This window comes from Eretmochelys imbricata, chromosome 27 (genome assembly GCF_965152235.1).
Source record: "Eretmochelys imbricata isolate rEreImb1 chromosome 27, rEreImb1.hap1, whole genome shotgun sequence".
NCBI classification, from domain to species: domain Eukaryota; kingdom Metazoa; phylum Chordata; order Testudines; family Cheloniidae; genus Eretmochelys; species Eretmochelys imbricata.
In genome coordinates this window covers 3,833,677-3,858,778 of record NC_135598.1, presented here as the reverse complement: position 1 = coordinate 3,858,778, position 25,102 = coordinate 3,833,677, and the positions used below count along the sequence as shown (strand labels likewise).

Here is a 25,102-nt window from a genome sequence, read left to right as displayed (position 1 = left end):
AACAAACCAAAGGAAGTCTTTCTTCACACAACGCACAGTCAACCTGTGGAACTCTTTGGCAGAGGATGTTGTGAAGGCCAAGACTATAACCGTGTTCAAAAGAGACCTAGATAAATTCATGGAGGACAGATCCATCAATGGCTATTAGAATCAGAATTTTTAGACATGTCTGTGGAGTCGCAGGGGGCCGTGGACCACAGGTTGTAAACCACTGTTCCATCAGTACCGAGTGCAGGGTGCTCTGAGGCTGGAGCACCCACGGAAAAAAATAGGGGGTGCTCAAAACCCACAGGCAGCCCTGTGGGTCAGCTCCTCTCCCTCCCCCACCCAGGGCCTCCCACCGGCCAGAGGACCCTGCCCAGCAGCTCCTCCCCCTCCCTCCCTGAGCCTCCCACCCAGCAAGGATCAGCTGTTCAGAGGCGTGCAAGAGGCTCTGCAGGGGACAGGAAGAGGTGGGGGGGCAGAGTGGGGGGCATGAAGAAGGGAGGCGGGGTGGGGGTTTGGGGGAAGGGGTGGAGTGGGGGTTAGGCAAGAAGAAGTGGGGTGGGGGTTTGGGGGAAGGGGTGGACTGGGGGCGGGACCTGGGGGGGAGGGGTTGAGCAGCCCCAGGGAACTGTCAAAGTCGGCACCTGTGCCCTGTTCTGTGGGAATGACGGCCTTTCGCAGACTCCTTAGACGTAGTTTGCCAGCCCCCGTTTGTCCTCGGGCCACAGCTGGAGAACCACTGACATAAACTGTTCAGAACAATCCCCATTTCCCCTCCGGCACATGTGCTCCTGCCAGAATCGCACTGAACTCGAACCTTCCACAGAGCCGCCTCCTGCTGCCCCCAGCAAAGCACGGATGGGCTCACGCTGGGCACCGCCAGGCGTTTCCTCAGCATGAGAGCCATTAGCCTGGTCAGCAGGGGGCGCTGCAGACCCATCCCCTGAGTCATTTCAATCCAGCCCTGGGAAAGCCCTGCACTGCCCGGGGACAGGGCTGGGTCGGGAGGGGCAGGGCAAGCTGTCCCCAGTCGCTCGGTCCCAGCTCTGATTTCCGGGGGGTAAATGCTGCTCTCGGAGACGCTCCCGCAGCTGTGCCCAGACCACACTGGGGCTGTGTAGCCTGTTTGGGTCGTTGGCTGGGGCTGTCTCGGGATGCCCAGCTGTGACTGAGGGCATAATTGGGCTCTGTGATGCCAGGACTGAGACCTGAGCCATTCCATGGATGCCAATCTAAGGGATACGGCCCCAGGCCTCATGCCTGATACTCACCCCCTTCCTGAATCGCTGCCCCCAGGGCAAGGGCCTCCCATGTCACCACCAGCTTCACCAGCTCCAAAGGGCCCTGTCTGCCTGTTTGAACAGTCCCTGAGGACAAGTAAATATTTGAGAGTAAACCAGCAAGGGGCAGTGACCTGGGGCCAGATCTCTGCATCCCTGGAGCTGACAGCGAGCCAGGGCAAGCAGCCTGCTGCCTCACTGTGGAGGTGTCTGCAGTGGTGGGGGAGGGGAGGTGACAGACCAGCCCTCTCCCTTTCCCCTCTTCCCAATCCCAACTCACTACCTTGTGTTTTCTTCTGAGTCTCTCTCTGCAGGACCCAGCCAGTCCCAATGGATCATACATCCCTCTCCCGCCTCCCTGCACTGGACGGGACATTCATGAGACACAATGCACCCCCACCCCTGCAGGGATTCAGAATGGACTGGGTATAGGGGACTCCGGGGCAGTGCCGGGTTTACTATGGTGCCAGTGACTCCATGGCCCATGCTCAGAAGGGGCCCTGGCCTGCTCTGCTTACACTGTACCCTGAAACCCTGCCAGCCCCCACACACCACTTGCTTCTCGTGGCCTGTCCACCAGCTGGCCGAGGACTCCTCTCCGCCCTCTGGCCCCACCCACCGGCTTCTTGTCAGTGAGTTAAAGAAGTATGGGCTGGATGAATGGACTATAAGGTGGATAGAAAGCTGGCTAGATCATCGGGCTCAACGGGTAGTGATCAATGGCTCCATGTCTAGTTGGCAGCCGGTATCAAGCGAGTGCCCAACTGGTCGGTCCTGGGGAGTGTTCCCACTAATTTTTCCCACCTATGTGCGAAATTAATTTTGTTATTTGCACCAATATGAAGGTGATATGTGAGGGTTGGGGTGCAGGGGTGTGAGGGCCCCAGCTGGGGGTGCGAGCTCTGGGGTGGGGCTGGGGATGAGGGGTTTGGGGTGTGGGAGGGGGCTATGGGGCTATGGTGGGGAGAGAGGACTCCCCCCAGCTGTCTCTCCCCACAGCAACACCTGGGCTGTGAGGGAGAGACACCTCTCCCCACCACGGCACCGGGGCTGGGGCTGCAGGATAGGTGCCCCTCCCCCGCCCCAGCAGGTCCAGGCCGGGGCTGGGATTGGGCCAGGGGAGGGGCGCCCCAGCTGCACCTGGGTCCGTGCCATGCCTCCCGGGCCGTGACTGGGGCTGGGCAACGCTGCCCTGGCCACGTCTGGGGCTGGGCTGGGCTGGGCCACACCACCCTGGGTGCTCCTGGGTCCAGGCTGGGCCACTCCGGCCGGGCCTGGGTCCACGCTGCCCTGGCTGCTGCTAGGGCTGGGTCAGGCCACACTGCTCCGGCCACACCTGGGGCCAGGCCGGGCCAGGCCTCTCTGTCCATGCTTGGGTTTGGGCCGGGCCACTCCTGGGTTTGCACTGCCCCAAGCCGTGCCTGGGTCCAGGCCTGGCTGCTCGAGCTGCACCTGGATCCAGGCTGGTCCAGGCCACTCCTGGGTCCAGGCTGCAGCTTGGGCTGCTCCAGGCTGCCTCAGCAGGGCTGGGAGACCTGGCCATGGCAGGTTGGGGGCCTGGGTATGTTGGGGCCGGGGGAGGGGCTCATCTCCCTCAGCCGGTTCCAGGTCATGGCAGGTCCCCAGGCAGATTCCCTGAGCACCTGTGTGGTGCTAAATAGGCTGCTGCATGGCCACGCAGTTTACAGGGAATTTAGGTAGTGGGGTCAGTTTTGCTCAACATCTTCATTAATGATCTGGATGATGGGATGGATTGCACCCTCAGCAAGTTCGCGGATGACACTAAGCTGGGGTGAGAGGTAGATATGCTGGAGGGTAGGGATAGGGTCCAGAGTCACCTAGACAAATTGGGGGATTGGGCCAAAAGAAATCTGATGAGGTTCAACAAGGACAAGTGCAGAGTCCTGCACTTAGGATGGAAGAATCCCATGCACTGCTACAGGCTCGGGACTGACTGGCTAAGCAGCAGTTCTGCAGAAAAGGACCTGGGGATTACAGTGGATGAGAAGCTGGATATGAGTCAGCAGTGTGCCTTTGTTGCCAAGAAGGCCAACGGCATATTGGGCTGCATTAGTAGGAGCACTGCCAGCAGATCAAGGAAAGTGATTATTCCCCTCTACTCGGCATTGGTGAGGCTACATCTGGAGCATTGCGTCCAGTTTTGGGCCCCCCGCTACAGAAAGGATGTGGACAAATTGGAAAGAGAGAGAGCAACAAAAATGATTAGGGGGCTGGAGCACATGGCTTATGAGGAGATGCTGAGGGAACTGGGCTTGTTTAGTCTGCAGAAGAGAAAAGTGAGGGGGGATTTAATATTAGCCTTCAACTACCGGAAGTGGGGTGTGACGGGTTGGGTCACAGAAACCCCCTTGGGAGCTGCCACCTGATGTGCTGAGACTACCTCTGAGCCTGTTTTCCCTGGCAGCTTGGGACTTCAGTGCCCTGCCTTGTTGTGCCAGACACGCCAGCCTGCTACAACCACAGCCCCGGGTCTGAACCATGTCCCCCAAAAGCTGCAGGCTAAACTGAAAACAGCTTAAGAAGTGCTCTTGTCTCCAGCACCCAGATCCCAACTCCCAATGGGATCCAAACCCCAAATAAATCCATTTTACCCTGTACAAAGATTATACAGGGTAAACTCAAATTGTTCGTCCTCTATAACACTGATAGAGAGATATGCACAGCTATTCCCATCCCCCCACCCCGAGTATTAATACTTACTCTGGGTTAATTAATAAGTAAAAAGTGATTTTATTAAATACAAAAAGCAGGATTTAAGGTTCCAAGTAATAACAGGCCAAACAAAGTGAATTACAGAGCAAAATAAAATAAAACATGCAAGTCTAAGCCTAATAAGGTAGAAAACTGAATAGAGATAAAATCTCACCCTCAGAGATGTTTCAATAAGCTTCTTTCACAGATTGGATGCCTTCCTAGTCAGGGCCCAATCCTTTCCCCGGTACGATCTTTGTTCCAGCTCAGGTGGTAGCTAGGGGATTTCTCATGACTGCAGCCCCCTTTGTTCTGTTCCACCCCCTTATATATTTTTGGCACAAGGCTGGAATCCTTTGTCCCTTTCTGGGTCCCCACCCCTCCTTCTAAATGGAAAAGCATCAGGTTAAAGATGGATTCCAGTTCAGGTGACATGGTCACATGTCACTGTAAGACTTCATTACCCACTTGCCAGCCCCCAGGTATACAGGAAGACTTACAAGTAAACAGAGCCATCTAGAGTTAATTGTCCTGGTTAATGGGAGCCATCAAGATTCCAAACCACCATTAATGGCCCACACTTTGCATAATTACAATAGGAACTCAGAGTTATATTTCATATTTCTAGCTTCAGATACAAGAACGATACATTCATACAAATTGGATGACCACCCTCAGTAGATTATAAGCTTTGTGATAATACCTTACAAGAGACCTTTTGCATGAAGCATATTCCAGTTACATTATATTCACACTCATTAGCATATTTTCATAAAATCATATAAAGTGCAATGTCACAGGGGGGTCCAAAGAAGATGGAGCTCAGCTGTTCTCAGTGGTGGCAGATGACAGAAAAAGTAGCAACGGTCTCAAGTTGCAGTGAGGGAGGTCTAGGTTGGATATTAGGAAACACTGTTTCACGAGGAGGGTGGTGAAGCACTGGAATGGGTTACCTAGGGAGGTGGTGGAATCTCCATCCTTACAGGTTTTTAAGACCCGGTTGACAAAGCCCTGTCTGGGATGATTTAGTTGGGGTTGGTCCTGCTTTGAGCAAGGGGTTGGACTAGATGACTTCCTGAGGTCTCTCCCAACCCTGATATTCTATGATTCTCTCTGCCCCCTGCCTCTCTGCCAGTGCACCTCCGGCTCCGGGCCGTCTCTGCTTTCCACCACCTGTGTAGCCCCACCTGTCTCCCTGGAGCTGAGCTGCGTGGGACTGGTGCAGAAGCCTGGCCAGTCTCAGCCAGTTGATGGGGGTCAGGGTGGGGAGCTGTCACGGAGTCCCCGGGCGATGCTCTGGAACTGCTCCCTATGAAGCCAGTCAGGACTCTGGGGAAGTCTCCTCTCTGTGAGCAGACTGTCTTCAGGACACACAGCTCACACAGCTTCCACCTTCCTGGGTCTGACCTCGGAGCATTCAGCATCCTCTGCCCCTCCGTGTGCTTCCCACAGCGAGTCCTCCCAGGCGGGGTCCTGGGGAAGCCAGAGGGTCCTGCACCACAACTCCGCAGTCAGACGTGACTTTCAGCCAGCCAGTAAAACAGAAGGTTTATTAGACAACAGAAACATGGCCTAAAACAGAGCTTGCAGGTAGAGAGAACAGGACCCCTCAGCTGGGTCCATTTTGGGGGGTGGCAGTGAGCCAGACAACCACGTCTGCCCTTCACTCCATGTCCCCAGCCAGCCCCAAACTGACTCCCCCTCCAGCCCCTCCTCCTCTGGGCTTTGTCCCTTTCCCGGGCCAGGAGGTCACCTGATTCCTTTGTTCTCCAACCCTTTAGCTCTCACCTTGCAGGGGGGAAGGCCCAGGCCATCAGTTGCCAGGAAACAGGGTGTTGGCCATTCTCTGTGTCCAGAGCCCTGCACACACCTGCCCTCTAGGGCTCTGCAACGATCATACACCCTTATCCCCCCACCTAGATACTTAAGAACTGCATAGGGGAAACTGAGGCACCCCCACAATATTCAGAGGAAACATTAAGAACAGTCCCGCTTCATCACAGGAGCTTGGCTGGGGCCCCTCCAGGCAAGTGGTCCTGAGGGAGGCTGGTTGGAGCAGGCCCTGGCTGGGCTGATCGTGCCACTCCTGAGGGGCCAGAATGATTCTCCACCCTGGGACCAGCCCTGGCTGCACTGGCAGCTCTGCCTGGCAGACACAGTCGCCTCCCAGCAGGGCCGATGAGTGCGGCCGGGAGGCAGGACATGGGGGAGTGGGTCTCTGGGGGACCTGGGGGGGTCTTGGGTGTGAGGGGGCTGAGAAGATCTGTGTGATGGGGCACTAGGGAGTGGGGGCTCTGTGTGGGATGCTGGGAAGTTGTGGTGGGGCTGTGGGCAGGGGGTCACTGGACCGGGTGGTGGTGTGCAGGGCACTGTGCATTTGTGGCAGGGTCTGGGGCGGGCGCTGGGCATAGCAGGTCCGAGGGGGCTCTAGCCATAGGGAATGGGGGGGGGGGTTCTGGTGTTGGGTGGGAGAGATGTGTGATGCGGGATGGCCCACCCCCGAGGGAAAGGGGCATGCTGGCAGCAAAGGGCCAGGCAGGTTACTGTGTGTCTGGCAACTGCCGGTTTGTAAATAGTGCCCTTGCACTGGGCTGGGAAGAGTGGGGCCACCCCTGCCATACCATACCCCTGGCCAGCCCCTTACTCCGGGGACTGCCCCCTCCCCCCGCGCTATACTTCATTGCCCCCATGGAAGCCAACATATATGTTTGGCGCTGGGCCCACAAAAGGTTAATCTGGCCCTGCTTGGGGGCAGTGGGTATTTCTGTTACCCAACTGATTTCCCCATTACACAAGGAAACCCAGTTCTCTTCCTCCCCTGGAGCGAGGGCAAACATGGAAACTGAATTCTCCTCCCAGCCCAGCTGGGGCTCTGCTGGCGCGTGTGTGCCCATGTGTGAGTGAGAGCGCTCAGCCAGCTGGTAGATTTTTGCACCCCAGGTAATTATTTCATACCATAAACCTACCTTAAAAGAACCTGATTCACGTGGCGAAGCTGAGGGCTGGAACGTTAGGAAATGCCCCACTCAAGGAACGAACAGGACGTGCTTGTGTCAGAACACACTGTACTATGACGTGCTCGCACGAGGAGGCCGAATGAAGGATGACACGGGCAATCTGCCTTCTGGCATTGCTGAACTTTTCACTTCTAGACTTTGCAACCTTAATGCTCCTGGGATGGAGTTTTTGTGTTTAATTTCTCGTGCTGGGGGTAGGGGTTATAGAAAAACAAACATTTTCTGGAATGCCCCTGTAAAGACCCCACCACTACAGCCCAGGGCCATGGAGTGTAAGGCCAGGAGGGACCATTAGATCTTCTAGACCAGTGGTTCTCAAACTTTTGTATTGGCGACCCCTTTCGCTCAGCAAACCTGTGTGTGCGACCCCCCCTTATAAATTACAAGTCCTTTTTTTTATATTTAATACTATTATAAATGCTGGAGGTGAAGTGGGGTTTGAGGGTGGAGGCTGCCAGCTTGCGACCCCAACATAATAACCGTGCAACCCCCTGAGGGGTCACAACCCCCAGTTTGAGAACCAGTGATCGAGACTGACCTCCTGCATAACACAGGCCAGAGAGTTTCATAAGCTATCCCTGCACTGAGTCCATTGCTTGTGTTTGATTGAAGCCCATCCTCCCGAAAGGCATCCAGTCTGGATTTGAAGATGTCCTTTGTTGTTCTCTCCATCCAAACTCATAAATAAGAGCCAGTGGAAAAATTAAAGTTGGCTCCAAGCACAATGCTCCTTCCCCTAGGCCAAGGTGTATTTCGATGGGAACCCCTAGGATGATCTATTTTGTCTGTGCCCTGACCCATCCAGGGGGTCCGTGGGGCTGGCTCCATGCGGTAGAAGAGCAGGGTGAGTGCACATGGCTCTGTGGAGCTAGGAACAGACTCAGTGGCAGTAGGTCTGTACAACATGTTCAGTGTGGAAGGAAGAGACCAGGGCTGGAGCCACAGGCTCTGGCTTCCTCTGGACCCTGGGGGTGCTCAACCCGCTGCTCTGCCCCAAGCCCCCACCCCGCCCCTTCCCACCCAGTTCCACCCCTCCCCCAGCTCATCCTGTCCCTGCTCCTCCCGTTCCCTCCAGCTCCTCCTGCACGCTGTGGAACAGCTGATTATGGAGGGTGGGAAGCGCTGGGAGGGAGGGGGAGAGTTGATCAGCTGGGCCTAATTTTTTTCCATGGGTGCACCACAGCTGAAGTCAGAGTCGGTGCCTATGGCTGGAGCGTGCTCAGCGCAGATGCAATATACAGAGACTTTAGCAGCAAACATTTATAGACTCCAAGGCCAGAGCAGACCATTGTGGTTCATCTAGTCTCACCTCCTGTATAACCCAGGCCAGGGAATTCCCCCAAAATAATTCCTGGAGCAGAGCTTATAGGAAAACATCCAACCCTGATTTAAAAATTGCCAGTGATGGAGAATTCATCACAACGCTTCGGAAATTGTTCCACTGGTTAATTACTCTCCATGTTAAAAATAAAAAGGAGTACTTGTGGCACCTTAGAGACTAACCAATTTATTTGAGCATGAGCTTTAGTGAGCTACAGCTCACTTCATCGGATGCATACTATAGAAAGTGTAGAAGATCTTTTTATATACACACAAAGCATGAAAAAATACCTCCTCCCACCCCACTCTCCTGCTGGTAATAGCTTATCTAAAGTGATCACTCTCCTTACAATGTGTATGATAATCAAGTTGGGCCATTTCCGGCACAAATCCAGGTTTTCTCACACACACCCCGCCCCCCCCCCCACACACACACAAACCCACTCTCCTGCTGGTAATAGCTTATCTAAAGTGACCACTCTCCTTACAATGTGTATGATAATCAAGGTGGGCCATTTCCAGCACAAATCATGGTGGCTGAACTTTGTGACTTTGTCCTTACCCATAACTATTTTACATTTGGGGACAATGTATACCTTCAGATCAGCGGCACTGCTATGGGTACCTGCATGGCCCCACAGTATGCCAACATTTTTATGGCTGACTTAGAACAACGCTTCCTCAGCTCTCGTCCCCTAATACCCCTACTCTACTTGCGCTATATTGATGACATCTTCATCATCTGGACCCATGGAAAAGAAGCTCTTGAGGAATTCCACCATGATTTCAACAATTTCCATCCCACCATCAACTTCAGCCTGGTCCAGTCCACACAAGAGATCCACTTCCTGGACACTACAGTGCTAATAAACAATGGTCACATAAACACCACCCTGTACCGGAAACCTACTGACCGCTATTCCTACCTACATGCCTCCAGCTTTCACCCTGACCCCACCACACGATCCATCATCTACAGCCAAGCTCTGCGATACAACCGCATTTGCTCTAACCCCTCAGACAGAGACAAACACCTACAAGATCTCTATCAAGCTTTCTTACAACTACAGTACCCACCTGCGGAAGTGAAGAAATAGATTGATAGAGCCAGAAGAGTTCCCAGAAGTCTCCTACTACAGGACAGGCCTAACAAAGAAAATAACAGAACGCCACTAGCCGTCACCTTCAGCCCCCAACTAAAACCCCTCCAATGCATTATTAAGGATCTACAACCTATCCTGAAGGATGACCCAACACTCTCACAAATCTTGGGAGACAGGCCAGTCCTTGCCTACAGACAGCCCCGCAACCTGAAGCAAATACTCACCAGCAACCACATACCACACAACAGAACCACTAACCCAGGAACCTATCCTTGCAACAAAGCCCATTGCCAACTGTGCCCACATATCTATTCAGGGGACACCATCACAGGGCCTAATAAGGCCATAGCCACACTATCAGAGGCTCGTTCACCTGCACATCTACCAGTGTGATATATGCCATCATGTGCCAGCAATGCCCCTCTGCCATGTACATTGGTCAAACTGGACAGTCTCTACGTAAAAGAATAAATGGACACAAATCAGATGTCAAGAATTATAACATTCATAAACCAGTCGGAGAACACTTCAATCTCTCTGGTCACACGATTACAAACATGAAAGTTGTGATATTACAACAAAAGAATTTCAAATCCAGACTCCAGCGAGAAACTGTTGAATTGGAATTCATTTGCAAATTTTATACAATTAACTTAGGCTTGAATAGAGACTGGGAGTGGCTAAGTCATTATGCAAGGTAACCTATTTCCCCTTGTTTTTTCCTACCCCCCCCCCCAGACGTTCTTCTTAAACCCTGTATTTGTGCTGGAAATGGCCCACCTTGATTATCATACACATTGTAAGGAGAGTGGTCACTTTAGATAAGCTATTACCAGCAGGAGAGTGGGTTTGTGTGTGGGGGTGGGGGTGAGAAAACCTGGATTTGTGCTGGAAATGGCCCAACTTGATTACAATACACATTGTAAGGAGAGTGATCACTTTAGATAAGCTATTACCAGCAGGAGAGTGGGGTGGGAGGAGGTATTTTTTCATGCTTTGTGTGTATATAAAAAGATCTTCTACACTTTCCATAGTATGCATCCGATGAAGTGAGCTGTAGCTCACGAAAGCTTATGCTCAAATAAATTGGTTAGTCTCTAAGGTGCCACAAGTACTCCTTTTCTTTTTGCGAATACAGACTAACACGGCTGTTACTCTGAAACATGTTAAAAATATACACCATATTTCCAGGCTCAAAATTTTTCCAGCTTCAACTCCCACCCATTGGATCATATTATGCCTTTCTCTGCTAAATTGAACAGTCTGTTATCCAATATTTGTTCCCTGTGTAGGTTCTTACAGACTGTAATCAAATCACCCCTTGGCAATCTCTGTGGTAAGGTAAATAAGTTCAGCTCTTGAGGATACCACTATAAGGCATGTTTCTAATCCGTTAGTCATTCTCATGGCTCTTCTCTGAACCCTCTCCAATTTATCAAATCCTTCTTGAATGACGGACACTGGAACTGGACACAGGATTCCAGCTGCGGTCGCACCAGTGCCAGATACTGTACAGAGATAAGATCACTTCTCTGCTCCTACTCCAGATTCCCCTGTTTATGCATCCAAGGATCTTATTAATCCTTTCAGACACAGCATCACACAGGAAGGTCATGTTCAGCTGATTATTCATCACTGCCCCGAAATCTTTTTCAGGATCACACATCCTGTAAGTATGGCCTACAGTCTTTGTTCCCACATGCGTAAATTTACATTTAGCCACACTGAAACTCATATTGTTTGCTTGTGCCCAGTTTACCAAATGTACCAGTAAACTGTCCTCTTCGTTGTTTACCACTCCCTCAATTTTTGTGTTGTCTGCAGGCTTCATCACTGATGATTTTAGGTTTTCTTCCAGGTCATTGATAAAAATGTTAAATATCATAGGACAAAAAAATGATCCTTACGCGACTCCCTGGAAACTCCCCTGATCAATCATGGTTCCCCATTTACAATTACATTTTGAGACCTATCAGTTAGCCAGTTTGTAATCCATTTAATGCGTGCCATGTTAATTTTATATAATGTTCCAGTTTTTTAATCAAAATGTTGTGTCATATCAAGTCAAACACCTTACAGAAATCTCAGTATAGTACATCAACACTATTACCTTTGTCTACCAAACTTATAATCTCATCAAAAAAAGATATCATATTAGTTTGACAGGATCTGTTTTCCATAAGCCCATGCTAATTGGTATTAATCATATGACTCTCTTCTAATTCTTTATTAACCAAGTCCTATATCAGCCACTCTATTATTGTGCCAGGGATCCATGTCAGACTGACAGGCCTCTCATTACCCAGGTCATCCCATTTACTATTTCAAGTATTAGCACAACATTAGCTTTCTCCCAGTTGTCTGGAACTTCACCAGTGTTCAAGACTTACTGAGAATCACCATTAATGGTCCAGCGAGCTCCTCAGCCAGCCCTTTTAAAACTCTTGGATATAAGTTATCTGGAGCTGCTGATTTTAAAAGTCTCACTTTTGGTAGCTGCTGTTTAACATTCTCCCCAGATACTAGTGGAAGGGAACGAGTGTTCTCCCTTTAATATGATATGACAACTTTATCTGTTTTTTCCCAAATGCAGAACAGAAATATTTATTGAACGCTTTTGCCTTCTCAGCATTCAGGAGCAGCAGAAGCTCCCGAAAAGTGGGGAGCCACTGGCGACCAAGCAATGGCCCCACCTTTTCATCGCCCACTCCACCCGAGGCCACATCCCCATGTCACCTCTTTCCCCCAAGACCTCACCCCCCCATTCCCTCCTCTTCGCCCCCTTGATCCCATTGCTTGCCCTTACAGATAGTAAAAAGTGGGAGGGCATAGCCGTGCCACTTTTAAAAGTGATGGGGCCATGGCCCCTTGGCACCCCCATTCCAGTGCCCTTGTCTGCATGTTTATTGATAATTCTACCATTTCATCTAGTAATTGACCAATACCATTGTTAGAATTCAAATTGTTCTTAAGAACCAGTTTTTAAAGTATATTATTGTCCTTAATTTCTGCTGGCCATATATTTCTTCTTGTATCCCTTTGCTTTCCTTATCAATTTTCTACAGTTCTTAGCTTCTGATTTATACTTATTACTGTCAACTTCTCCCTTCTTCCCTTTGATATACATCATTTTTAAAAATATTTTATCGTTGCTTTCATGTGCCTTCTAAGCCAGGTCAGTTTTTTAACCAGTATGGCTTCCTTCCTTGATTGTGGCTTTTGGAGCATCTAATAAAGTGTTCTTAAACAATTTCCAATTATCAGTCCCACTTTTCTGATTAAATTCTTCCTCCCAGCTGGTTTGGCTCATAATTGTTTTCAGCTTTGTGAAATTGGCCCTTTCACAGCACCAAGTACAAATATTTCTGGTTTGGACTTTATTCTGTTGGTGCATTATAAATGTGATTGTCAGGATCACTTGTACCTAAGCTACCGTTCATTTTTAGTTCTGTGATCAGTTCCTCTTTATCTCTCAAGACGAGGGCTAATGTAGAATACTCCCATGCTGGATGCAACACTTTTTGAGTTAGGAAATTGTCGTCTTTAATATGATGAAATTCCAAGATGATTTTGGTATTAGCAGCATCACACCGCCAACACGTCACTCATACTGAAATCCCCCATGATTAGGCAGCTTTTTTTCCTACACTCTATAAAGAGCTGCATAAGGAGCTTCTCATCCTGTTCCTTAGCGTGATTTGGTGATCTGCCCCAGACACCAGCTAATCGTCCATCTTGTGCCGTATCGGTTAGGACAGTGATCCATAACCATTCAAGATCATTTTCTCTGAAGTTGTCAGTGACTCAGAAACAAGTTTGAGACTCCCTACTGACTTTGTGCACATGGCAATGTTCTGTACTTTATAATCTAGCCAGATCGACATGGATTTTCATGGCATCAGGAAAAACCCTTCTCTTCCCCTAGCACAATCCCCCTGCCAAATTTCAATTCCAGGCTCCAAGGCCTGGAGGTGCTATAACTCCTCAAAGAAATGCTCAGAAAAATGGATTGCTCTGGAAAAAACTACCTGTGTTAATGCTAACCGTGTTCTAAGAAATGGTGTGATTAGTTTTTGCTGAAAGTTTACCAGAAACATTCAACCCAAGGCAGAGACTGAGCATGGAAAGTTCATCCCTGACTGTCCCAGTTTGGGAAAGTTAGAAGCGATCGTGAATGGGGTTTTCATGAGACATGCTCAGCAACCCCAATGTACCTCTCATTTGCATTGCAGTAGTGGGGTAGCTGCCAGAACCCCACTTTAATGAACTCATTTCTCAGCAAGCTCCTCCTTTCCCCCCGCTCCCGCCAGGGCTTTCCCAGCATCCTGGCTTCTGTACCACCACTGACCCCCAGAGGGGCCCCACCCCCTGCTGTGTAACCAATGCAAGGGGCCTCCTGGCCCACCTGAGACTTTGCCAGGCAGCATTCCTCTGACTCAAGTTGCAACACCCTGTCAGAGCCTCGAATCCAGCAGCTGGGGGTGGTGGGTAAATATTGTCCTGGCTGCATCCCCCAGCTCCAGCCAGAGACCTGACACGACCCTTGTTTACCCTGGATCAAAGCGAAACTCTGACTCCAGAGTCTGTACCAGGGCAGAGCAGGCTGGTCTCCAGCACAGAGCAGGGGAGAGAGGGAGGAAGAAAGACCCAGAGGGGGGTAACGTGTATGTGTCCCCTTGCTCCTGCCCATCTGCCTGCACCCCAGGAATGGGGGCCCCAGTAACCCCGGCCTGCCTGCTGCTTCTCCTGCACCTCACAGCTGGGACGTCTGCAGAGCCGTAAGCCCTGTCCATGTCTGTCTGTCTGTCTTCGTGGTGGGCAGTGGGGGGGGGTTGGAAGCAGCCGAGGGCACCGATGAGGGGGCTGCTCGATCTGAAACTGACAGTACAGTTCCGTTCTCCCCTGGGAATTCAGACCCCGATACTGGGTCCCTCCTGGGCCCCCTGGTCCTGCGCCTCCCAGCGCCGGGGGACGTTGGTTCTGGTTAAGACAGTGGCTTGGGGCGCGGGAGAGCTGGGTTCAGTGCCCGGCTCTGCTACAGACGCCCTGTGCGCCCCCAGCCTGACCCCAACCCTCTGAGCCTCAGCTAGGCTCTGTACCATGGGGTGATAATCCTCTGTGGCTGCCTGCTCTGTCAGCCTGTCACCTCCTCGGGCCACAGCCTGTCTCTGCCTGCGGGTCTGTCCAGCCCCAGTGCAGGGGGCCAGGCTGGGATGGGTCTCTAGGCCCCAGTGAAATAGAAAACTAATTACCGACAAACGCAGTGTGTTAAACGAACGTCTCAGCCAGAACCTGGGAGTGCCCTGAAGGTGCAAAGGCCGAAGGGTCCCTGTGAGAGCGAGCGGAGGCCCCGGGGTGCAGAGTGGTCTGGGGTGGGGTTGTATCTAAGCCGGTTACTGGCTGCAAAGGGCTCAGGTGCTCAGTCCAGCCCCAGACTAATCAGTCCCCCACCCCCCCGCACCCTCCCTTACTCCGCGCCAGCCCCGGCCGTGCACTCTCTGCTCACTCTCAGTGCCACTAGCCGCCCCCTTCTGGGGAGACCGAGCAGCCGAGAGGACGGGGATGGACGGGAACTGAGCCCCTCTCTGTGCCCCTGAGGCCCCTCCAGCTCCGCGGGAGGCAGGCTGGGGCAGGGGATGCAGCGGGGAGCCTTGCCCTGCCCCTGCCCTGTGGTTAGAGAAACGAACCAGCCTCCAGCCCCGTCGACCCAGGCCTGTCCCCAGCAGCAGGGACACTCAGGAATCGGGAGTCACCCCCGGCCCTGGGGGAGGCTCTGGGCTGTCCCCTCCCGCACTGCCCATGGTGCTTTCCCCTCCCCAGGCGCTATGTGGTGGTGAGCCCAGCCGTGCTCTACCACCCGCACACGGGGACGGTGTCAGTTCATCTCAGCGACCTCAACGAGACCGTCCGGGTGAGCGTCCGGCTGGAGAGGGGGGATGGGCCCAGCGCTATCCCCCTGCTGGAGAGAGAGGTCCAGGAGCCCCGTCTGCACGAGAACGTGCGCTTCCAGGTGAGCCCCCGCCCGCAGCCATGGGCACGGCCCCGGGCACTGGCCATGGGCACGGAGCCCGTCAGCCCCGGGTCTGCAGCCCCCGCCCAGCCTCAGGGCCCGGGCACAGCAGGGCTCAGGGGACTGGCCCTGGGCACGGAGCCGGTCACTCACGGGGCAGCTGTAGCTGCAGAACTCGAGACCATCCCTCAGCAGCGACAGGCAGGAGGGAGCGGGGATGGGGTGGGGGTACAGAGCGCGCCCTGGCTTCCAACTCCATCGAGCGCCCCAGGTTCATGCTCCCTCCCGTTCAGGGCCCCAGGCTGGGGAGGGAGTTCCTGTGTTTTGGGGGGCTGGAACAGGGACTCCCAAACACCACTGCCCCCCTGCCCACGCGATAGCGGGTCTGCACCACGACCGGCCTGTTACCAGCCGCTGTGGCCTTGCTGGGGTTCCCCGTGTGCAGGTACCAGCCCCATCCGGGGGGCAGCAGGAAGTGGCGGAGCTGCACGTCTCGATCCGGGGAGACGCCCTGCACTTCTCTGAGCGGAAGAAAGTCCTGCTGCAGACACTGGGGCCCGGGACCTTGGTGCAGACGGACAAGGCCGTCTACAAGCCGGGACAGACAGGTGAGAGGGCAGAAGCTGCTGGAGGGAGAGTCCTGGGGCCCCAGCCCCTTGGGACGGACTCCTGGGCCCTGGGGTCGGGCTGGGGGCCTCGCGAGGGACACGGGTCTCTCACTTCTAGGCCTGTCTGCACCCGGTCCCAGGGGGCGAGAGGCCCAAAGCCTGAGGCCTGTTTGGGGGCCTGTATGGAACCAAGTGGGGGTCTCAGCCCATCCTTGGTGATGGCACAGACGCGGCAGGGGCACCGATCGGCCCCCCCCGGCAGCCTCCGGCCACGCAGGGCAGGGCCGTGGTCATTGGCAGAGGGCAGCGTGGGGAAGCTGGCGCTGCACTGCCCGGGCTGTGCCCATTCTGTGGGTTCACAGAGGCCGTCAGTGCCCGGGCGTCTGGCTGGCACCTTCCCCAGCTGGGAATCCACTTAGACAAACCAAGCCGGGGCTGATCCCACCTCTGCCTCTGCTCCTTTCCAGTGAAGTTTCGAATCGTCAGTTTGGACAAAGACTTCATTCCCAGTCCCAGGAAGGTGAGAGCGGGGAGCAGGGGCCGGGGGGCAGGGTAACAGGGCCCTGGTGCACTGAACATCTTAGGTATGTTTACACCAGGCAGGCCATTCATCCAGTTTGAAATCAGACAGTCCTCTTCCGGGGTGGTTTGCTCCCGTCCAGTACATGCTTGTGTCTGGTATTGGATGGCGGGCGCCCTTTGGAAGAGCGCACTGCTCCGTCCCTGCTGGCCTGAACTCACACACACCGAGTGTGGGAGGTCACGCCAGCGGGGAGGGCCCTCGCCATTCCTGGAAACACCGGGATCTCCGGTATCCTGGGAACGCCTCAGCCGCCACCCCGGTCTTCACTGGTGCTGGGGGCGAGTCTCCCAGGGCAGGTTAACAGACTTGCAATAGCAGGGCTTGTGCTGGCCGGCTGAAAACAGCAGTGTGGACCCGCCCCTTGGGGCCTAGTGCCTTGGGCAGTCGCCTCTGTTGTTTGCAGTCTCTTTACTACGCAGAGAGGGGTGATTGCACATGGCATGGAGCCTGAATGAGGGCACTGGCCACCCCCTGGCTTTAGTGAAGTCTGTGATTGGCTGTGGATGCCAGCCCCCCACCCCCAGGATGACAGTCATTAGCACCTTTCAGCCTAACCGTGCTGGGCGCTCTTAGTGAGGTGGCAGAATCGGGCCCAGTGTGGAAATGCAGATTGACAGCTCCCCTCCCAGCCATCTCGCCCGGCCACTGGCTGCAACACAGACCCCCGGCCCTTCGACTGCCCCTTGGCAGAGACCCCAGCCTCTCGCCCTGCTCCTCCACGCACAGACCAGCCACCCATTGCCCTACATCCGCCACTGCAGGGAGGGGAGGTGCGAGGCGCCAGCCTCATGGTCCCAGTGTGGGCAGGGCTGTGGGCTCCCCTTCCGGTCCCTGCTCTCTCGGTCACCCCGCTGCTGTCTGCATGATCCCCCCGGCCTCAGAGACACCCCGGCCCTGAGGAGGTCACAGGCAGAGCCCTGGGCAGTAGGGGGTGTCAAAGTTTGACTCAGACTCACAATTTATCAGACCACTCTGTTTTATTAGCAAAGCTGCTCTGCTAATACATTTAGAAGTGAGCCCCCCGAGTGGGGCTTGTGTCTTTTAATTTATACAGTTTTTTGGAGAACAAGTTACAGAGAAGTTACAGACAAAAGAAGAAAAAGATTTTAGTCACCACCCTTCGAGATCCCTGAGACCAGTCACGTATCTTCAATTACCTGCCACCCTTAACAATCTCCTTTAACAGCTTCCAGTTAACTTAACTAATTGCCCTTCACACCTTCCATTCTGATGACTGCTTCTTAGACGTGCTGGCTCTATCTTAATTGCTTCTCCATTCAAAAGCTAACTGTCCCTACCTGTGCTCCCTCAGATACTTTGTAACATGTTTTGGCATGCCCTCTCATATACAATGTATCCAGCATGTCCCCTTATACAATGTTATACTTATACAATGTTATACTTCCACAGGGGTGTTTCCTGTCCTTCTAACCAGCCATCTCCTGTCTGTTTGCTTTGCAGCTGCCCCTGGTGACTCTGCAGGTCAGTCTGTGCCTCTCCAGCCTCCGCCTCTTCCTGTCTGGCTCATCTGAGGGCACCCGGGGGTGTTCAGTCATGGGGATCCCAGAGGAGTCTGGGCTGTGACCACAGTGTCCAGCAATCCAGCCCTCTGTGGGGGTGCAAAGAGTCCGAGACCACAGGGTGTTTCTGGGCTGGACCACATGGGGGGCAGGGAGGGGACATTTGTGCCATCGGGTTACGTCCTCCTCACCCCCTGCATTGCAGAGTCTGGGGCTGCCTGTCCGGGAGGCAGGTGGGTTTGGGGCTGGCTGGGATCCCTGCCTGAGTCGCTCACCTCGAATGTTCCCAGCCCCCGAACTCTGGGTCAGGCGGCGACTTGATCAGGCCAGTGGGGAACTCAGCGGGGAGGTCCCGTGGGAGACTGAATGGGGGAAGGGCAGGGGAAGAGTGAGGGTCTCTGGGAGCTGCAGGGGCAGTGGGGAGGAGTGGAGGTTTGGGGGTGCTGTGGGGGGGGAGGGGAACAGGGAACATACCCACAGAGGCCTAGCACTGAGATGGAAATGGTCCCTACGGCGTGTTCCCTGGGCTTCATCCAGGCTGGAGATGGGACGTTCCTTGAGACCCACAGGTGGTGCCCTCGGGTCAGGGCTGAGGGGCGCTGGCAGGGCCCCCTTGCCCAGCGGCTGCCCGAAGGTGTCTGCTCCAGGCTAAGGAGTAGGATTTGAGCCCCCAGCCATCGATCCAGCCCCGTCGGCAGCACGAGGCACTCGGGGGCTGCCGGGGATGAGCCATGTGTGGGGGCAGCTGCTGAGCAGGGCATGTCCATGTGCCAGGATCCCAGCGGGAACCGCATCGCCCAGTGGCGAGATGTGACTCCGCAACAGGGCATCGTGGATCTGTCCCTCCCACTGTCTGCAGAGCCAGCCCTGGGGACGTACGCCATTGAGGCACAGGGGACGAGGCACTCGTTCAGCGTGGAGGAATACGGTGGGCAGCGGGGCCCAGGGCAGCGACCGAGGCCACGGGTCCGGCACGAGTCTCCCAACTCCATCTGTGCACCTCTTGGAGCACAAGGGGCTCTTCACACATACTCACCCTTCCCAGAGCGGGTGTTGCTGGGAGGGGGAGGGAAATGTCAGCGGCTCCCTCTCCATTCCCCCCCCAAAAAAACCCTTCTCTGGCTACTGCAGGGGAGGGGGACAGATGAGCTCTGAGGTTTCCCTTGAAACAGCTGGCACCTACCCCCACCCTCACCCCAGGCACTTGCCCCGACTCCCTCCCCACTGCCTCCCACCCCTTGCTTCCCCACACACTCTGCCTGTGAGCCCCACTTCCCCAATGCTCCCACCTTTCCCCTGCTGGCCAACCCCCCATTCCGTAAGCAGGAGGGAAAAAGCAGGCACCGCACAACTTCCCACCCCACCCAGTGCCCCATCCCAGCGCTGCACATTCACCCAGCCCCGATACACGCTCCCCTCCTGGGACTCGTGGGCCTTGGAGCCGTACAGCCAGCTCTTGTCAGTGCCCCAGGATGGCCCAGACCCTGAGGGACAAAGTGCCATGGAGCAGCCCCCCGGCTCCTCTGGGCTGAGCCCAGGTGTGAATTTGGCCCTGTCTGTCCAGGCTGCCTGGTGGGGCCTGGCAGGGGGCGAGGTCCCAGCCGAACACCAGCTCCTGGAGGGGAACAGCCGGGACCTCAGCAGCCAGGAGAAACGCCCTCGTCCACTGGGCCCACGTGGTCCCTGGCCCTGGTCCCGCTCTCAGGCCCACGTTGTCCCTGGTCCAAACCCCAGGTCTTGAGCTAGGCTGACGATACATTCTGGTTTGGCCAGGACAGCCCTTTTTTTTAAGCTCTGTCCCACTGTCCCAAGTATTTTTGGCAAAAGTGGGCATTTGTCCTATTTTCTCTTGCCAACTTGATCTGTGGGGGGTAGAGGAACATGTGGGGGGGGCGAGCGGCAATGCCAGCCCCAAGCATGGGGGAGGCAGGGCTCTTGCGGGGGGCAGGCAGGGCGTGAGCAAACAGTGACACCATCCCCAGCCTTTGGGAAATATGATCACCCCATCTAGTATGTGGGGTTGGGGCCAAGGGGTTTGGAGTGCGGAATGGTCCTGCTTTGAGCAGGGGGTTGGACTAGATGACCTCCTGAGGTCCCTTCCAACCCTGATATTCTATGATTCTATGATAATGGGGTTCAGGGCTGGGGCAGAGGGTTGGGGTGTGGTGGGGTGAGGGCTCCGGCTGGAGGTGTGAGCTCTGGTGTGGGGCCGGGGATGAGGGGTTTGGGGTGCAGGAGGGTGCTCTGGGCTGGGATCGAGGAGTTCGGAGAGGGATCAGGGCTGGGGCTGGGGTGGGGGTTGGGGCGTGGGAGGGGGTGAGGGATGCAGGCTGCGGGCATTGCTTATCTCAAGCAGCTCCTGGAAGCAGCGGCATGTCCCGCCCTCTGGCTCCCAGCCACGGTTTCCAGCCAATGGGAGCTGTGGGGGGGGGCGGTGCTTGGGCCGGGGTTAGCATGCAGAGCCCCCTGGCTGCCCATACAGGTAGGAGCCGAAGAGAGGACATGCCGATGCTTCCAGGAGCAGCACGTAGCCATGGCACACAGGGAGCCTGCCTTAGCCCTGCTGCCCCGCCAACCGGACTTTTAATGGCCCAATCTGTGGTGCCAACCGGAGCTGCCAGGATCCCTTTTTGACAGGGTGTTCCACTTGAAAACTGGACAGCTGGCAACCCTACTGCTACAGCCTAAAGCCTCTTCCCAGCCCTGCTGCATTTCCAGGTCCTTCCCCTTCCCAGCCCTGCCGGCAGGTTGGTGAGGGGGCTGCAAGACCCAGGGAGAAGCTCCAAGGCCGAGGATCACAATGAAACCCCCGAGCTGGGGCTGCAGGTCGGTTTCACCCCGTCTCTCTCTGCTCCCCCCAGTGCTGCCCAAGTTCGAAGTGATCCTTGAGCTGCCCCCCGTGGTGACGGTGCTGGATGAGACGATCCTGCTGCGAGTGTGCGGCCGGTGAGTCTGAAAGCAGCCCTGCCAGGCCAATAAAAGGAAGGCTGGTACCGCCCTGGACCTGCCTCCCCACCCGTGCCCCCCCAGGCCAGGATCTGACCTGCCACTTCCCTGCCTGCCCCCTGCTCTGCCCCATGCTCATGGCCAGGGCTCCCTGGGGCTCTCACTCCCATCCACATGGCCAGCCCCACCCCAGCAGGGACCCCCCATGGGCAGGGGCATTGGCCTCCTCCTCTCCCACTTCCCATCTCCCTCCCCTCTGCTAAACAGATACACCTACGGGAAGCCCGTCCTGGGGAGGATCCAGGCCAGCCTGTGTCGGGAGAAACAACCATCATATCTCTGGTACCGTCTTGATGCCGAGCTAACCAGGGCTCTGTGCACGGAGCTTTCTGGCCAGGTGAGTGTGACTGGGGGCGGGGGGAGGGGAGGTACATGGCATGCTGCTGGGGGAGACTCCTCTCCATGCTTTTCTTACACTGTCCAGAGGGGGCGCTGTGATCTGCCTTGATGATGTTGGTGACATTGGTGTAAGTGCAGGCGAATCAGGCCCTGGATCCATCAGGGTCCCCCATCTGGCAGGCTGGGGGGTGGGGACATAAGAACGGCCATACTGGTCAGACCAAAGATCCATCTAGCCCAGTGTCCTGTCTTCTGACAGTGGCCAGTGCCAGGTGCCCCAGAGAGAATGAACAGAACAGGTAATCATCGAGTGATCCATCCCTTGTCGCCCATTCCCAGCCTCTGCCAAACAGAGGCTTGGGACACCATCCCTGCCCATCCTGGCTAATAGCCATTGATGGACCTATCCTCCATGAACTTATCTAGTTCTTTTTTGAACCCTGTTAGAGTCTTGGCCTTCACAACATCCTCTGGCAAGGAATTCCACAGGTTGACTGTGCATTGTGTGAAAAAATACTTCCTTTTGTTTGTTTTAAACTTGCTGCCTATTAATTTCATGTGGTGACCCCTGGTTCTTGTGTTATGAGAAGGAGTAAATAACACCTCTTTATTCACTTTCTCCGCACCAGTGTTTATAGACCTCTGTCCTATCCTCCCTTAGTCGTCTCTTTTCCAAGGTGAAATTCCCAATCTTATTAATTTCTCCTCATATGACAGCTGTTCCATACCCCTAATCATTTTTGTTGCCCTTTTCTGAACCTTTTCCAATTCCAACATATCTTTTTTGAGATGAGACGACCACATCTGCACACAGTATTCAAGATGTGGGCTTACCAGGGATTTATATAGAGACGATATGATATTTTCTGTCTTATTATCTATCCCTTTCTTGAAGATTCCCAACATTCTGTTCGCTTTTTTGACGGCCGCTGCACATTGAGTGGATGTTTTCAGAGAACTATCCACAATGACTCCAAGATCTCTTTCTTGAGTGGTAACAGCCAATTTAGACCCCATCATTTTATATGTATAGTTGGGATCTGTGTTCCCTGTAAGCTGCGAGAGATGAGATTTAAGTGCCACCCAGCTAATTAGCAGAGCAGACGTAGCCCTCAGCATGTGGTCAGGTCCCCCTCCCATGTACCCCATCTCCACAGAGCAGGGTAGCAGGGACAGCCTGGCTCAGGAGGACTGGGAGCTGCTGCCCTCTGAATGGTGAGTGGCTGAGTGCCTTTCTTAAAGAGACAATGAGTGCACTGTTTCTGAGATTTCCCCAGCAGCCAGCTCACAGAGTCTCTGTCTCTCTTCCCCTCCCCCTCCCCAGGTACCCCATCTCCTCAGAGCTGGGGAGGGGAGACAAAAGGGCTTAGGACAGAGCAGGAGAGCTTTTAGTGAGTGTCTTAAAGAGACAGCACACGGCTTTCCCCAGCAGCCCGCACACACACTGTCTCTGTGTCATACACACAATCTCTGTGTCACACACACACACACACTCTGTCTCTGTCGCACTCACCTCCCAGCACATACTTGTATTATTGTTGTTAGTACTTCTTAGTACTTCCTGTAATGCACATATATTCTCTAAAAAAACAGGAGGACTTGTGGCACCTTAGAGACTAACAAATTTATTAGAGCATAAGCTTTCGTGGGCTACAGCTCACTTCATCGGATGCATAGAATGGAACATATAGTAAGAAGATATATATATGCATACAGAGAAGGTGGAAGTTGCCATACAAACTGTGAGAGGCTAATTAATTAAGATGAGTTATTAGCAGCAGGAGAAAAAAAACTTTTGAGTAATAATCAAGATGGCCCATTTAGACAGTTGACAAGAAGGTGTGAGGATACTTAACATGTGGAAATAGATTCAATATGTGTAATGACCCAGCCACTCCCAGTCTCTATTCAAACCCAAGTTAATGGGATCTAGTTTGCATATTCATTCAAGCTCAGCAGTTTCTCGCTGGAGTCAGTTTCTGAAGCTTTTCTGTTGCAGAATTGCCACCCTTAAGTCTTTTACTGAGTGGCCAGCGAGGTTGAAGTGTTCTCCTACCGGTTTTTGAATGTTATGATTCCTGATGTCAGATTTGTGTCCATTTATTCTATTGCGTAGAGACTGTCCGGTTTGGCCAATGTACATGGCAGAGGGGCATTGCTGGCACATGATGGCATATATCACATTGGTAGATGTGCAGGTGAACGAGCCCCTGATGGCATGGCTAATGTGATTGGGTCCTATGATGGTGTCACTTGAATAAATATGTGGACAGAGTTGGCATCGGGCTTTGTTGCAAGGATAGGTTCCTGGGTTAGTGTTTTTGTTGTGTGGTGTGTGGTTGCTGGAGAGTATTTGCTTCAGGTTGGGAGGCTGTCTGTAAGTGAGGACTGGTCTGTCTCCCAAGATCTGTGAGAGTGAGGGATCATTTTTCAGGATAGACTGGGGGAAGGAGTTTATCCTACAAACCGATGCCTCTGATGTAGGGTTGGGGGCGGTACTTTCACAAATGGTCGGGGATGACAAACACCCCGTCCTCTTCCTCAGTAGGAAGTTCCTACCTAGGGAACGGAAATACGCCGTTGTTGAAAAAGAATGCCTGGCGGTAAAATGGGCCGTAGAAAGCCTCCGCTACTATCTACTGGGACGGAGGTTTACCCTTGTCACGGACCATGCCCCTCTGCAGTGTATGCACCAAAATAAAGACAAAAATGCCAGAGTGACGAGATGGTTTCTGTCGCTTCAACCCTTCCACTTCAGAGTACAACAGGTCTGGAATCCAACATGGCAATGCGGATGGCCTGTCGAGAGTGCACTGTTTGCCGACCCAAGTAGCCCAACCCCGTAGTGTTGAGCAGGTGCGGGGGAATATGTGGTAAACCCAGGACAAACAGCTACAAAAGGGGGGTAGCAATTAGTCCCAGGGGTTTAAACGGCCCCTCCCTATCCACTGAGGAGAGAGAACCACGGGGCAATAAGGTTCAGCGGGAAAAGGGGTTGCTAGGGAACCAATTAGGTTCAGCTGACTCCAACTACTTGGGACCTTTTTAAACCCTCCGCTGGGTGGGGGGAGAGTGAAGGAGTGAGAGGAGCAGGGAAGGGGCCAGTAGGCTGTTTGCAGCAAGACACCAAACCTTCCCAGTAGGGAGGCTGCACTCGCTCCCCAGGAGAGAAGGAAAATAAGCACAAGGGATTGACTGAGGAGAGGAGTAGCAGGACCCTGTGCCACCCTGTGCCTTGCCCCAAACCTGAGTCTCCAAGGCTAAAAACGATGGAGCCTACAGAGGCGAACAAGGTATTTTGCCACAATATATTATATCTAGGTTTTTTGTTTCTACTGGTGGTACACATAGGCACGTACCTCGGTACACATAACAAAATGTATTCCGCACATGGATGGAAAAAATTAGTGGGAACATTGGCTGGGATTATGTTTTCCAATGTGCCTTACTTTGCATTTATCAACATTAAATTTCATCTGCAATTTTGTTGCCCAGTCACTCAGTTTTGTGAGATCCTTTTGTAGCTCTTTGCAGTCTGCCTGGGATTTAACTATCTTGAGTAGTTTTGTATCATCTGCAAATTTTGCCACCTCACTGTTTAACCCTTTTTCCAGATCAT

The 25,102-nt window shown here is 53.8% G+C and overlaps 1 protein-coding gene across 1 annotated transcript in view; it reads left to right on the top strand.

The window, feature by feature from the left end:
* Positions 1-14,124: 14,124 nt before the first annotated feature.
* The window catches only part of LOC144257829 (alpha-2-macroglobulin-like protein 1), a 71,274-nt gene continuing 60,296 nt past the window's right edge, over positions 14,125-25,102 (top strand). The window contains exons 1-8 of the mRNA XM_077805999.1: positions 14,125-14,195; positions 15,238-15,427; positions 15,873-16,035; positions 16,503-16,555; positions 18,080-18,100; positions 18,913-19,066; positions 21,000-21,084; positions 21,352-21,487. Of these exons, the coding sequence (XP_077662125.1) occupies positions 14,125-14,195; positions 15,238-15,427; positions 15,873-16,035; positions 16,503-16,555; positions 18,080-18,100; positions 18,913-19,066; positions 21,000-21,084; positions 21,352-21,487 (873 nt within the window). The remainder of the gene's footprint in view (positions 14,196-15,237; positions 15,428-15,872; positions 16,036-16,502; positions 16,556-18,079; positions 18,101-18,912; positions 19,067-20,999; positions 21,085-21,351; positions 21,488-25,102) is intronic.